Below are 11,879 nucleotides of genomic sequence, written 5' to 3'. Positions count from 1 at the left end.
CCCAGCCTGGCTGCACATCCCACCTTCACCTGTGTGCCCACACCGCACGCTGCCCCACCCCCCACCCCCACGCACCCCCCCTCTTCCCCTACTGTTTCTGGTTGTCCACTCTGTACCTATTCCTGGGCTGGACGCTGGGCACCGCAGAGGCCGTGCCAGAACTGGGCCTCTCCTGGGGCCCAGCAGACTTAATGCTGAGATGGCGGAGTCTCAGGAGGCACCTGCAGTCAGGTAGGGCTTCCTGGAGGCAAGGACCCAAGCGGAGGCCTCAGTACCCCCCCCTCCCCGAGGTCACTGCCTGTCCTCTGAGCCTCTCTCCCTGGAGTGGCCAGCAGGTTCCAGGAAGTGTCCCCTCACCCTGCAGTGCTGATTCCAAGAACTGCAGCTCCTGGCAGTGCTTGCTCAGGATCCTTTCCTAGAACACAGGCCTCGCCCCGCCCAGGCTGCTGGAGTCTCATTGGGCAGCTGGTGGAGGTAGTGGAGGAGGGGGGACCCTGGGAGGAGCCTCTGTAGGAACCAGACACTGGGAGGGGGGCCAGGCTGCCAGCCCAGAGGGGATGGAGGCCAGGAGGTCAGTGAGTGTGAAAGCACTTTGACCCCAGTTCGCTGTGGGGGGGGCAAGTCCAGTGAGTTCAGCTCAGAGCCTCCCCGCACACCCTGGAGCCTCGCTCCTTGGGCCCAGAAATTTGGCTGCAATTCCACCCTCCGTCTCCCTCTGTCCCCCGCCCCCCCCACAAGCCCGGCACCCCAGGGTCCCACCCTCTGGGCAAAATGCAAGGGCCTTACTCTGGCCTCAGAGCAGGCCTTCATCAATGACTTCCAGAGGGACAGACTGGGGACAGGCGTGGCAGGTTCTGAGCAGGGAGAGGGGATTGGGGCGGTCAGGCTTGGGGCCCTTGGAAGGATGTGACATCTATATTATTAATCCTGTTATAATGTCACCTAGCCTGGTTAGGACAGAGGAAGTCACCCCACCCCATACCTCAGCGAGTCAGGTCAGGCTGGTGGAGGTCTGGGGTGACAGGCTCGGATTCATGGGCAAGGACAGGGCCCAACTTCCCTCAAGGTCACTGGGCCTCTCCTCTGGGGCGAGTCCTCCACCCCCACCACCTCTGAGCTGGCAGCACGCCTGCCTGCCCGCCTGGGACCTGCCAGATCACGTTGAGCAACCAGTTCCTGAGAAGCGTTGAAGTCTGTTTGGTTTAAAATTAACTCCCCCACTCCTCCCTCCCCTGCTTGTGGGCCTCCTCTGAGTTCTTGGAAGAGGCGCTCTGCTCTTTCTTCCTGGGAAGAGGCCTCTAGCCACAGCTGCTCCGATTCTGGTGAAAACACCTCACCCTGGGTGGGGGTGGGGGTGCCCGCACCACGCCTTCTCTGCCCTCTGAAAGGCCCAGGGGTCCTCCTGGAGCCCAGCATGCCCTGGTTCCCCCACTGAGACCCAGGGGAGAAAGGGGGTGATTGTCAAGGTCCTGATAGGGGTGCGACTGCCCCCAAAGCCCACAGCTACCAATCAGGGACCCGCTGGCCCTGAGTGAAGAGGTAAAGGGCTATAGAGACCCAGCCTGGGCACTTCTGGGGTAGGGAGGTCACGCACGCTGGCAGCAAACCCAGGACTTTGGGGGCGCTTGGTGGCTCAGTCATTAAGCGTCTGCCTTCGGCTCAGGTCGTGATCCCGGGGTCCTGGGATCGAGCCCCGCATCGGGCTTCCTGCTCGGCGGGAAGCCTGCTTCTCCCTCTCCCTCTGCCCCTTTCCCCGCTCATCCTTGCTAGCTCTCTCTCTCATAAATAAATAGTCTTTAAAAAAACCCAACCCAGGACTTTGGCTTCTTTAAGACATAAAGAGAGATAAAGCAACCTGAGCAGGGTCACCCAGCTTTGCTGGCCAGGCTGACAACAATGATGCCCAGGGGCAGCCTCCACAGGCACTCGCATCGGGGCCAGAGTGCTCTCTGTGAGGAGGTCCTTGTCTCTTACCCACAGTCCTCTAACTGCCCCGGGAACCCACCTTCTTTTCAATAGACCTTCATCTTCTAGTGTCTCCTTGGGCTCCATGTCCCTGGGGCTTTGGAGAAAAGGTTTCCTGAGAACCTGCTCTCCTAATAGCTCCTCCTGCCATGGCCATCAACGCAAAAAGCTGAGAAAAACAAAGGAATGTTGGCCAAGTGGAAAGGTCAACATACACACACACACACACACACAAGCTCATAGTGATGTTGCTCAGAGGTGGGACTGGTGGGGGTAGGGTAGGGATCAGTGAAGTGCTCTTTGGGAGGAGGCTGCGGGCCTAGAGGCCCTTTCCAGAATAAAGTTTTGGCCCAACCCAGACTATGAGTAAAAATTCTCACCTCTGATGGAGGAGGAGCCCAGCTCTGCTGAGGAAGAGCCCAGTCTGGTTCACTGATGCTGTGTGAAGGGAGAGTCCTCGGAATAGGGTTCTGCCTGGGGAGCGTTTGCTGGGCACCACTCCCCCTCCGGCAATACCGTCCCAATGTGGGGCTCGCCGGTGCGGACTGTGGTGGAACAGTCCTAGAGGACTGTCTGGAGGAGTCGTGGCAGTCCCAAGTTCCATCGGCCCTCAGAGACCACTTCTAGCACTCTGGGCCCTGCCTGCTTCAGCCAGGCCAGGGTCATGGAAGCAACTATCTTTCCATTAAGCATAAAGCTTTGGCCACACCAAAAATGCTCCCCCTGCTCCGGGCCTAGCTCATCTCCTCTGGCTCATAGGTGAGCATCATTCCACTCACTCCACATTACCCCAAAGCCAGACCCAGCTATTCTCCAACCACCCTGGGGCACAGGCACTACCGCTATTTCTGTTAGATGGGGACACTAAGGCTCCGGGAAGAAAAGTCCAGGTCTGGACGAGTCTGAGGCGCCATGAACCAGGCTTTTCAAGTTGCCAGCCAGCAGGCAGCTGACTCCAGTTCAAGAGTTCTAGGGGGAAGGCGACAAGCCCTGGCGTGGGACTCAGAACCCTGGGCTCCAAGCCCATATGCCCACTGCCTCTCGGTGACTATGGAAAGCTACTTTGCCTCTCTAGGTTTCAGGCTTGCATCTTTGAAATGGGGCAGACCCAGAGGCACCTGCTCAGCTCACCTCTGTCCCCTGTAGCTCACCTCTGAGGGCGCAGACCACTGAGGGCCGGGAGAGGAACAGGCCTTGAAGGAGATCACCCCCAGGGTCTGGGGCAAGGGTCGCCAATGGCCTAATCTTTACTGTTACTGTGAGAGAAGTTGCTAGAAGGTAGAGCTGGCCACACCTCCACCCCAGCCCATGCAGAGACCAACCAAGGGGTCTGTTCACCAAGGACCAGAATCCAAGGTCATTGGCAACTGACGCCTGAGGGTGGAGGGCTGGGCTTAGAGGGCAGAGCTAATGGGGAGAGGGCCCACTTCTAGCTCCAGGTGGTGCCAGCCCAGCTCCCCTGCAGCCCCATGGGGACCTCAGCAGACATCGACACCCAGCCCTCCTCTCAAAAAAGACAAAAACGATGGACAGGGAATAGTTATAATGACAGCTGTAACAGCTCTCCTCAGCATCACCACATAAATCCTTCAGGCTCCCCAAGTCCTCTCTGAGGGAGGCCCTGTCACTCTTCTCACTTCACAGCCAGGAATTTTCTCAGGGTCAGTGAGGTTGAAGGAGACTCCCCAGAACCAAGTGCATGGCACACAATCCAAACTGGAGCAGCAGGGGGGCGGTCGGGGTAAGACCAGGGTGGGGTCCTGTCGGCCAGGATTAAACCTCCAGGGCCTCTTCTTGAGTCTCAGATGTGGGAGGCTCAGCCTGCTGCACAAGGGCAGCTAGGCAGACCCCTCGGGCGGCTGGCCGTGTGGCCTGCCTAAGCTGGGGAGCAAGGCCCACACCGTGCAGTCGGGGTGGTGAGGACTCACTCACCGTGAGAGGTTGTTGAGTTTCTGGCAAAGCTAGAACCTGCTTTGTTTAAAACTGGTCTAACAGGTTGGTGTGAAGGGACTGCCCAGGCCTGCACAGGTTCCACGTCTCCTGGAGGAAGATGGCCTTTGTGAGGTCCCCAGAATCCTCCTGCTTTCTTGGTCGGGACTTACTTCAAGCGCCTGCCCCTGCCCCTCACTGTGGGCCGCTGTGCAGGCTGGGAGCATTTCCGCCTGAGAGTGCAAGCTGCCCAGCTCTGCCCCCAGCCCGATCCAGACTCGTGTTCGGCCTTGGCCCAGAGAGATTTACTCAGTTGGCAGATTAAAAGCTGAGCCTGGGTACAGGGGCACTGATGATCCTAGGGGTGGCAGGACACTTGGTGATCATGGGAGAAACGTCCCAGTAAGACCTCACTGATGAGAGAAATCTGGATGGCCTGGTGGTATCTCTGTCCCAAAGTCATTCCGGAAGGCTATTATGAGTCTAGGGAGGGATATCACGTGGGATCATTCTCCAAACCCACCTCCCCATGGCCTGGTGGAATCCTCCAGGGCCCGGCCTCCAGCCCTTGCCCCTGTTGCCTCCTCCAGAAAGTTCTCCTGACCCCACTGGTTGAGCACTCGAGGACACAGGGGGATAAACCCAGCATCTAAGATCAATTTGCCTGAAAGCTGCCAACCCCAGCTGCCTGTTTTTTTTTTTTTTTTAAGATTTTATTTATTTATTTGACAGAGAAAGACACAGCGAGAGAGGGAACACAAACGGGGAGTGGGAGAGGGAGAAGCAGACTCCCTGCTGAGCAGGGAGCCCGATGCGGGACTTGATCCCGGGACTTCAGGATCATGACCTGAGCCGAAGGCAGTCGCTTAACCAACTGAGCCACCCAGGCGCACCCCCAGCTGCCTGTTCTTGCTAGCTCATGTAGCAGCCCAGGGGCAGGGGGCCGTTGGGACCCCTCAAGGTAAGCTCTGCTCTGTGCCTCACTTCCCCAGCCAGTGCCTTGCCCCCTCTGGGCCTCAGTTTCCTCCTCCGTGGAGTATGGGTCATATTTAGGTCTAGTCCCACAGTTGTGGCGAGGACTGCATGAGGTGCAAAGCCCTCGTCCATTGCCAGCACCTGGCGGGCACCCTGAGCCACCCCCCAACCCCCACAGACAATGAAGAGTTTGTGGGCCTCCTCCTGCGACAGGAGCTTTCTGTCCAGGCCGTGGCACGAAGTGGGGAACACCCAGCCTTTGGCCCCTCTGTGTCCACTACTCACCCATCGGGTGCCTCAGATCTGGGGGTGGAGCAGACAGAGGAGTTACAAAGGGGCTGAGATCCAGGCTGGAGCAATGAGGAACAGCAGATATCCCTGGCAGGGTCATGGTGACCTGGAGGAGGCGTGCTGTCAGGCCCTGCAGCCAGCAACAGAGAGGGTGCCAGGCTGGGCACCTGGGCCTGGGCACTAGTCCCAGTAAAGTCAGCCTTCACTCACCTCTTATTCACTCTCATCCAGTATCAGCTCTATTCTTTGCTAGAACTATCTCCATGCCCACAAATTTCTGTGCCTCCACAGTTCTGGCTTTTTATCCCTTCCTGCTTCCTCCTGTCATCAGTATACTGCTCCTTATACCTTTCTGCTCTCAGTCTTCCAGCATTTGTCCCTTCTAATCATCTAAAGCCCAAGAAAACAGGAAGGTTAAAACTATTTCTAAAATAAGGGTTAGAAGGCTATAAATGAGTTTCAGAAGAGCTTTCCTGTGAGTTATTCAAGTGAAAGTGCAGAAAACTTCAGGACACAGTGGAATTTCAGATACGGAAGTGTTACAAAGTCAGACCATCAGATGATGGAGAGTATTTTCATTTTAATCGCTCTTCCATCTACTTCTGGGGTATAGGGCCCTGAGAGGAGAGGGGTCCCCCCAACCCCAACTAGCCTGTGCCAGAACCCTTCCAGGTCCCACCTCAGGCCAGACCCTGCCAGCTTACTGGCCACCATCCCCAGCTCCACTGTTCTGCCCCACCGCACAGAATGACCCTTCCCCACACCTCCTTGTGGTCACGCCCTGGTGCCTTTGCACTCCCTGTATTTCTCCCGAAATGATTGGCCCCGACTTCTCTGTTGGCCTCATCTCAAAAGACACTGCCTCCAGGAGTGGGTGTCCCCATAGCACCCTTCCCCCAGGATCCTCCACTTTCAGTCTTTAATTGACATCTCCTGTTTACACGTCTCTCAGGCCGGGTGGTCTGCTGCCACCACCCCCAGCTGGCAGAGGCCTGGGCAGTGACCCAGCAGGCAGTCCCGCTGCCCTTCACCTCCTGCCTCCCGTTCTCCAAGGGGAACAAGAGGTAGCAGGAGAGGAAGCCTGCTCCCTGTTCCCCTCCAACTTTTAGTGGGTCCCCTAGTAGGGCCTGCTCAGCCATATAAGGTCACTGGGCCCCAGCTGACCCAGATGTAAAGTGGGGGATAATAATAATATCAAATGGGACAAATTGTATATCAGAACTCAAAAGAGGACCCACTGAGGGCTCCTTAAATGAAAAGTACAATTTTATTGTCGATACAGAAAAAATCAGTAGAAGAAAAAAAGACTACTGAACTGGGTTTTGCCTGTTATAATAATAATTATTTTATAAAGTCTTATCAGATACGTGTTCCTTTCCCTCTCATGTGCAGGTGCCTTCCTGGGCAGGAAGCGGGCCCAGCAGACCCGGGGCCCAGCCAGACCAGCCCTGCGCAGGTAGGGCTCTGCCCTGTGACGGGGTGAGTGGCGGGCTCTGCTGGGCACTGACACCTTGGCTCCATTTTCTTGTCCATTTACCCCCCCTCCCAAAGCAGGGCTGGGGGCAGAAGAGAGGGGACACATTCACAGGTGGGTGGGTCAGCGCCAGGATATCCAGAACTGCCTCGGGTCCAGCAACAGGTCTCAGGATGGGGCTCTCCACAAGGAGGAACCAGAGAAGCTGGGGCAGAGCTGGGGTCTCCAGAGCACTCAGGGCTCAGGGCAGAGAGGTGGGGCTGGCTCACCTCGAGACCAACCCCAGGAGAATAAATAAATAAATACTGTATAACTTTGCCATCCCCCAGCCTGGCCTGTTCCCCCATTGGGGGATGGTCACTGCCAACCTCAGTTCCTCTGGCCGCCATCCCGAGACAGGGTGGCTGGAAGGAGGGGGCCCGCCCCACCCTGTGGACTGAGAAACCAGGGCCGGCAAAGTCTACACAGTTCAGGAGGTCATAGCGGGCAAGTGGGGGCCTGGGCCCAGCCCACAGGGTGAGACAAGGTCCTGCCTGTCTCCCTCTCTTCTGACCCATGGCTCTCCACAACGAGCCACAAGGGAGCTGGGCGGGGGTTGACCTCCCGGCTGTGGGATGCTTTTCCCTGCCCCTCACCCCCCAGCCTTTGCTCCTGCTGGCTCTTCCTGGTCCGGCCGCTCAGGGGCACGTAGTCACCGGGCTGACCGGAGGAGGGACGGCGGGAGACCAAGTCCAGCTGGGGCCGCTGTCCCCTCGGGGTACGGCCGGGTGAGGCTAGGCAGGCGCTCGGGTGCGTCAGAGCTGGAAGGGGTACTGTCGGAGGTAGTCGGCCATGCGCCGGGGCAGCGGCAGGCAGTCCACGTCTGCCGCCAGGCGGTTGATGACCAGGCGACACAGGTGCTGCAGGCTGCGGGCGCTGCTTCGGCGCACGAACGGCTGCACCAGCTTCAGGTGCACGGCCGTGACTGCGGGCACGGGCAGCGCCGGGTCGCCGGGCACGTCTTCCTTCGGGGTAGGCGGGGCCGGGGTGGGCGCAGGGTCAGGGCTGTCACTTCGGCTGTCGGCGGTACAGGAGGCCACATAGTGCTGCACCAGGCTGACCACGTCGGGGAAGGCTAGGATGCGCGGCCTGGACAGGCAGTTGGAGTCCAGGCGGAAGCTGGAGTCGGCGTACTCGATGCGCACGTTGGTGGGGCCTCGGGTGGTCTTGACCGACAGTGTGAATAGGTAGCTGGGGTGGGTGCTGTCGCGGACGAGGAATGTGCCCTCTGGCATCTTCTGCAGGTGTTGCCGGGCCTCGCTGGCCGTGATGGAACCCCAATACCAGCCTAGGCAAGTGGAGAGGGAGCCGAGAGACTGGTCACAGGGGAATTCGGCTGGGGGGCACAACATAGGGCCGGGCAGGGCAGGGCAGAACTCTGCCTCCCCCTTTATGCTTCCATGGGGAGCGCTGCACCTCCCCCATCAGACTCTCCTGGGCAGGGCCATGTCTCTCAGATCAGACTCAACGGACAGAGCTAAGTTTTTCCCACCGGACTTGCCAGAACAAGGCCTGCTTCCCTCCTCAAACTCACCAGATTCCCGGAGGTAAGAGAAGGTCTTGGCTATGCACAGCAGATCCTCCTCAGGGTCCAGCACCTTGGGTTCACTCTCTGGCTGGGCTGGGGTCTCCTCTCTAACCTCCTCCAGAAAGGCCCCGGCAGGCAAAGGCTGCATAGCTGGTTCGGGCAGCTCCAGGGACTGGGCCCACAGGGGCCGCTGCCCGATCCGCTCCACAGCCAGCAGAGAACAAGGTCTAGAAGAGGGTGGATGGGCAGTGAGTGGAGGCCCTGTGCTCGCCCTATTTCCAGAGACCCCCTGTGCCCCGGACCAGCGACATGACCTCTGGCCAGTCCATCTCAGTGTCCCCTTTGTGGGCTCAATGAGGTCAGCATACCACCTCCCAGCTGTCACCACAGAAGCTTCCTTGATGGCTTCCCCCAGGTGGTGATTCTCTTTTGAAAGAGCCTTCTCCACCCTCCTGCATTTATTGAACAGTACTTAATCTCTCTATTGCGTACCAACCGAAAACACAGATCATTCCCTATAGGCATTTCTAGCTCAGGATGGGCAACTGGTGTCCCCGCCATTGGTAGGATCCAGTGCAAAGAAGCCTCCCATTGGTGCCCTGTGGGCTGAGGGGGGCTGATTAGATGGCACTGGTCCCACCTGAGCCATGGCCTGGGCCTTCATGGGGTGCTCCAGAGAGGCCCCCAAATTATGGTAGGATGCCTGAGGTCACATGCTACCTCCCCTTGGATAGAAGTATCTGTCAGAGGGACCTAGGTCCACACTGGCCAGGGCTGAGAGGCTGGACCAATCTCCCCAAACAGGTCAGACTCCCATCCTGTTTTCTCCTCCCAGCTGGGAGTCTGGGGTGGACACTGACCTCTAAAGGCACTGGCAAGTCCCACCTCCCACAAACATAAGCTTCCCGCAAAGGGCAGGGTACTCACACCACATTCCAGTTCCCACCCTGGCAAGCCAGCCCTACTAGGCTTTATGATCTTGTGCGAACGTTGCTGTCAGCTTCTCCACCCCCTAATGAGGGATGCTACCAGTCCAGGTCCTGCGGGGTTTGGCTATACCATATTCTCAGGTGGCTAGAGTTGGGTTGCTGAGCCAGCCCCAATCTGAGCAGTAGCCTTTCTCTAGGGGAAGGCCACCCAGCATGGTGATCCTGGGGCTTCCCGGGAGTGAGGGGCATGGGCCCTGGATCCCAAGGAAGAGACTGCTGGTCCTTCCTCACTCCTCAGGAAATACATCCTCAGGCCTCAGTTCTGGGTGTGGTCCCCTGCTGGGCCTCAGGACACGAAGATAACAAAACCATGGGCCTTGCCTTCAAGGAGGACTTATAACCCGAAGTCATAAATGCAAAGGGTGTCATGGGGGGTCAAGGTCTGCCTGTTCCTGAGCTGAGTCTGTGAGGCCAAAGGAAGGAGGAGGGGGAAGGCACTCCCTCCAGGCAGAGGTGACAGCACAGGTAAACAGTGCCAGGGACTTCTTAGGAGGCGGGAAGAGGTGGACAGAAGCCTTGGTGGGACGCAGGCAGACGAGCCAGATCTCACAGTGTAGGTTATAGGTGAGCGTTAGAAGATTTTAACAAATGCGGAGAAGGGGTCACAAGACCCTGGTCCACCATAGTCTGCGTAGTACTTCTCCACAGCCACTCTGGGTGCATTACGGGTGCTCTGGAATCCTACTGGGGGCAACAGAGGCCAAGCTCTAAGCAACCAGCTGGTGGCCTGCCTGCTGGGTCCCCGAACTCAGCTCAGGCTAGCCACTCAGGCCAGAGCCTCCAGTGTGGCCACGTCCAGACAGCTCAGCAGGACCCTTGTGGGTGTGGGCACCTCTAGGGTCAACATGGTGTCTCTGTAGTGCTCTCTGCAAGCTCCTGGCCAGTAACTTGTACCTGAGGAGGGGTGTGTCCACAGCTGTCATCGTCATGGCAAGGGCCATGGCTTGTGTGTTCCAGGGGTGGTGCCTGTATGTGTGTGTACCTGTTGCGGAGCCCCGCCTGTGAGTCCTGACTGGGGACCCAGGCCGGGGGAGCGTACTTAGCCCTGAGGGTGGGCCCCTCAAGCAAAGCCAGCAGCTGAAACCTACATTTGGGAATCTCTGCTCCCTACCCCAGGAGGGCACCAGCTGGGTTGTGGCTGTGTATTTGGAGGTCTTAAAAATCTTGCTCCCTGACACCGAACACTGGCCCTGAGGTCCCAAGGGGCCTTCGTCTGGAACAAAGTAAAAGGAGAATGTGGGACCCCAGAATTGGGGGAGGGGTCCTGAGGACAAGGGTGTGGGGGTGTTCGGGAGTCCAAAATTCAGAGGAGGGAGATGCTGGAGACAATCAGCGAAAAGTATAGTAGCACAATCTTCCTAGCTTGCCTCCCTGGAAACAGGACGGCTCAGGGCAAGGGGCACTTCAGCCTTGCCCCACCTTCTACCCTTCTTCACTTGGTACTATGCCAGTTCTGATAACAACAGTCACTGGGCCACCCAGCTCTCCCTGGGTGTGGACACTCACTCATCTCTCCTTTCTCTCTCCCTGGAGCTTTCGAGTTCCTGTCAGATCAGTCTGGAGAACTTCAGACCTATTGGTTGAAGGGGGATGCTGAGGCAGAAGGAATGTACCAAGAATGCTCAGCTGAGGCCAAGACTCTGTCTTATCAGCCCCCACCCCACCCCCATCTTTGGGGAAAGTTGGAGAAGGGAGGCAGGAGCCAAGTCCTCACAGTGGGATCCCAGACTGGGCCGAGAGGAGGGGTGACGCAATTGTGGGGGTACCACAGGTAAAATCAGGCCAAACTCAGGCTCTTCCAAGAGCTGCTGGTCAGCAGGTGCCAACCTGGGGGGTGCCATGGATCTCAGGCTGGCTTCCCAAGAAAAGCCTAATTGTTAGCCGGTGGCAGAACAGCGGATGATGGGACAGAGAGGGGCAGGGGCTAACCCAAGGTCACCAGTAGGCCCTGCGGCCTGCAGGGTAGGGTAGAGAGCTCTGGGCCCAGAGGGGGTCTGGGCAGGTGAGCCACGTCTTGGAGTACGCGCTTCGCGGGCGTTCAACTGCTCCAGCCAGAACCCAGGGTTAGGCAACCCCGTGTTCCTCCCGTCGCCAGCCGACCCCCAGTTTCACCACCCACAGTGCGAGGACAGGTAGTGACGGTGTTGTCACCGCTCCCTGTCGTCACCCCGAGGTCCTTCCGCACTCGGTCATCTCCGACCCGTCAAGCCCTCTCACTGGCCGGCAGCGAGCACGAGGCGGTACGCTCCCGAATGCGGCCGCAGAGGCCGGGCGGGGGCGGCGAGCCGCGCTTACCCCTGAACGCAGAGGACCATGTCCCGGCAGCGGCAGCAGCAGCTCCGGAGCTGGGGCTCGGCCGGACGGCGGCGGCTGGAGGGAGCCCGTGGGCGCAGGTCTCGCTCGCAGGGGAGGCTCCCTGGGCGCTCGGGCGGCGGGCTGGGACTGGGACTGAGAGGCGACCGCGCGGGCGGGCCGGGAGGGCGCGGGGGGCGGGCCGGGAGGGCGGGGCGTGCCGCCTAATCTTTTGTCCTCTGTGTCCCAGCCCTTCCCGGAAGCGACGTCTTCCTAGAACCGCCGGCTGTGCTGCCGGGCCGGGGAGGGGCGTGGGTGGGGGCGCCGGCTCCCCAGTGTGGCGCTGACGGCTGCTAAAGCCAACACCTTTGACAGATTTCCAAGAACTTTCCAGGAA

At 58.9% G+C, this 11,879-nt stretch overlaps 1 protein-coding gene across 1 annotated transcript; it reads right to left on the bottom strand.

The window, feature by feature from the left end:
• Nucleotides 1–6,368: 6,368 nt before the first annotated feature.
• CISH (cytokine inducible SH2 containing protein) lies at nt 6,369–11,645 on the bottom strand. The gene is made up of 3 exons (XM_045862274.3): nt 11,486–11,645; nt 8,208–8,428; nt 6,369–7,961 (listed from the first exon to the last, which is right to left on the bottom strand). Exons 1-3 carry the CDS (start codon nt 11,503–11,505, stop codon nt 7,429–7,431), a joined length of 774 nt encoding a protein of 257 aa, XP_045718230.1. The 5' UTR covers nt 11,506–11,645; the 3' UTR covers nt 6,369–7,428.
• Nucleotides 11,646–11,879: the final 234 nt, after the last annotated feature.

Source organism: Mirounga angustirostris, unplaced genomic scaffold (assembly GCF_029215605.1).
Source record: "Mirounga angustirostris isolate CCGP_5_RB_7025 unplaced genomic scaffold, mMirAng1.0.hap1 SCAF_1, whole genome shotgun sequence".
NCBI classification, from domain to species: Eukaryota; Metazoa; Chordata; class Mammalia; order Carnivora; family Phocidae; genus Mirounga; species Mirounga angustirostris.
This window is presented reverse-complemented; position numbering and strand designations above follow the sequence as displayed.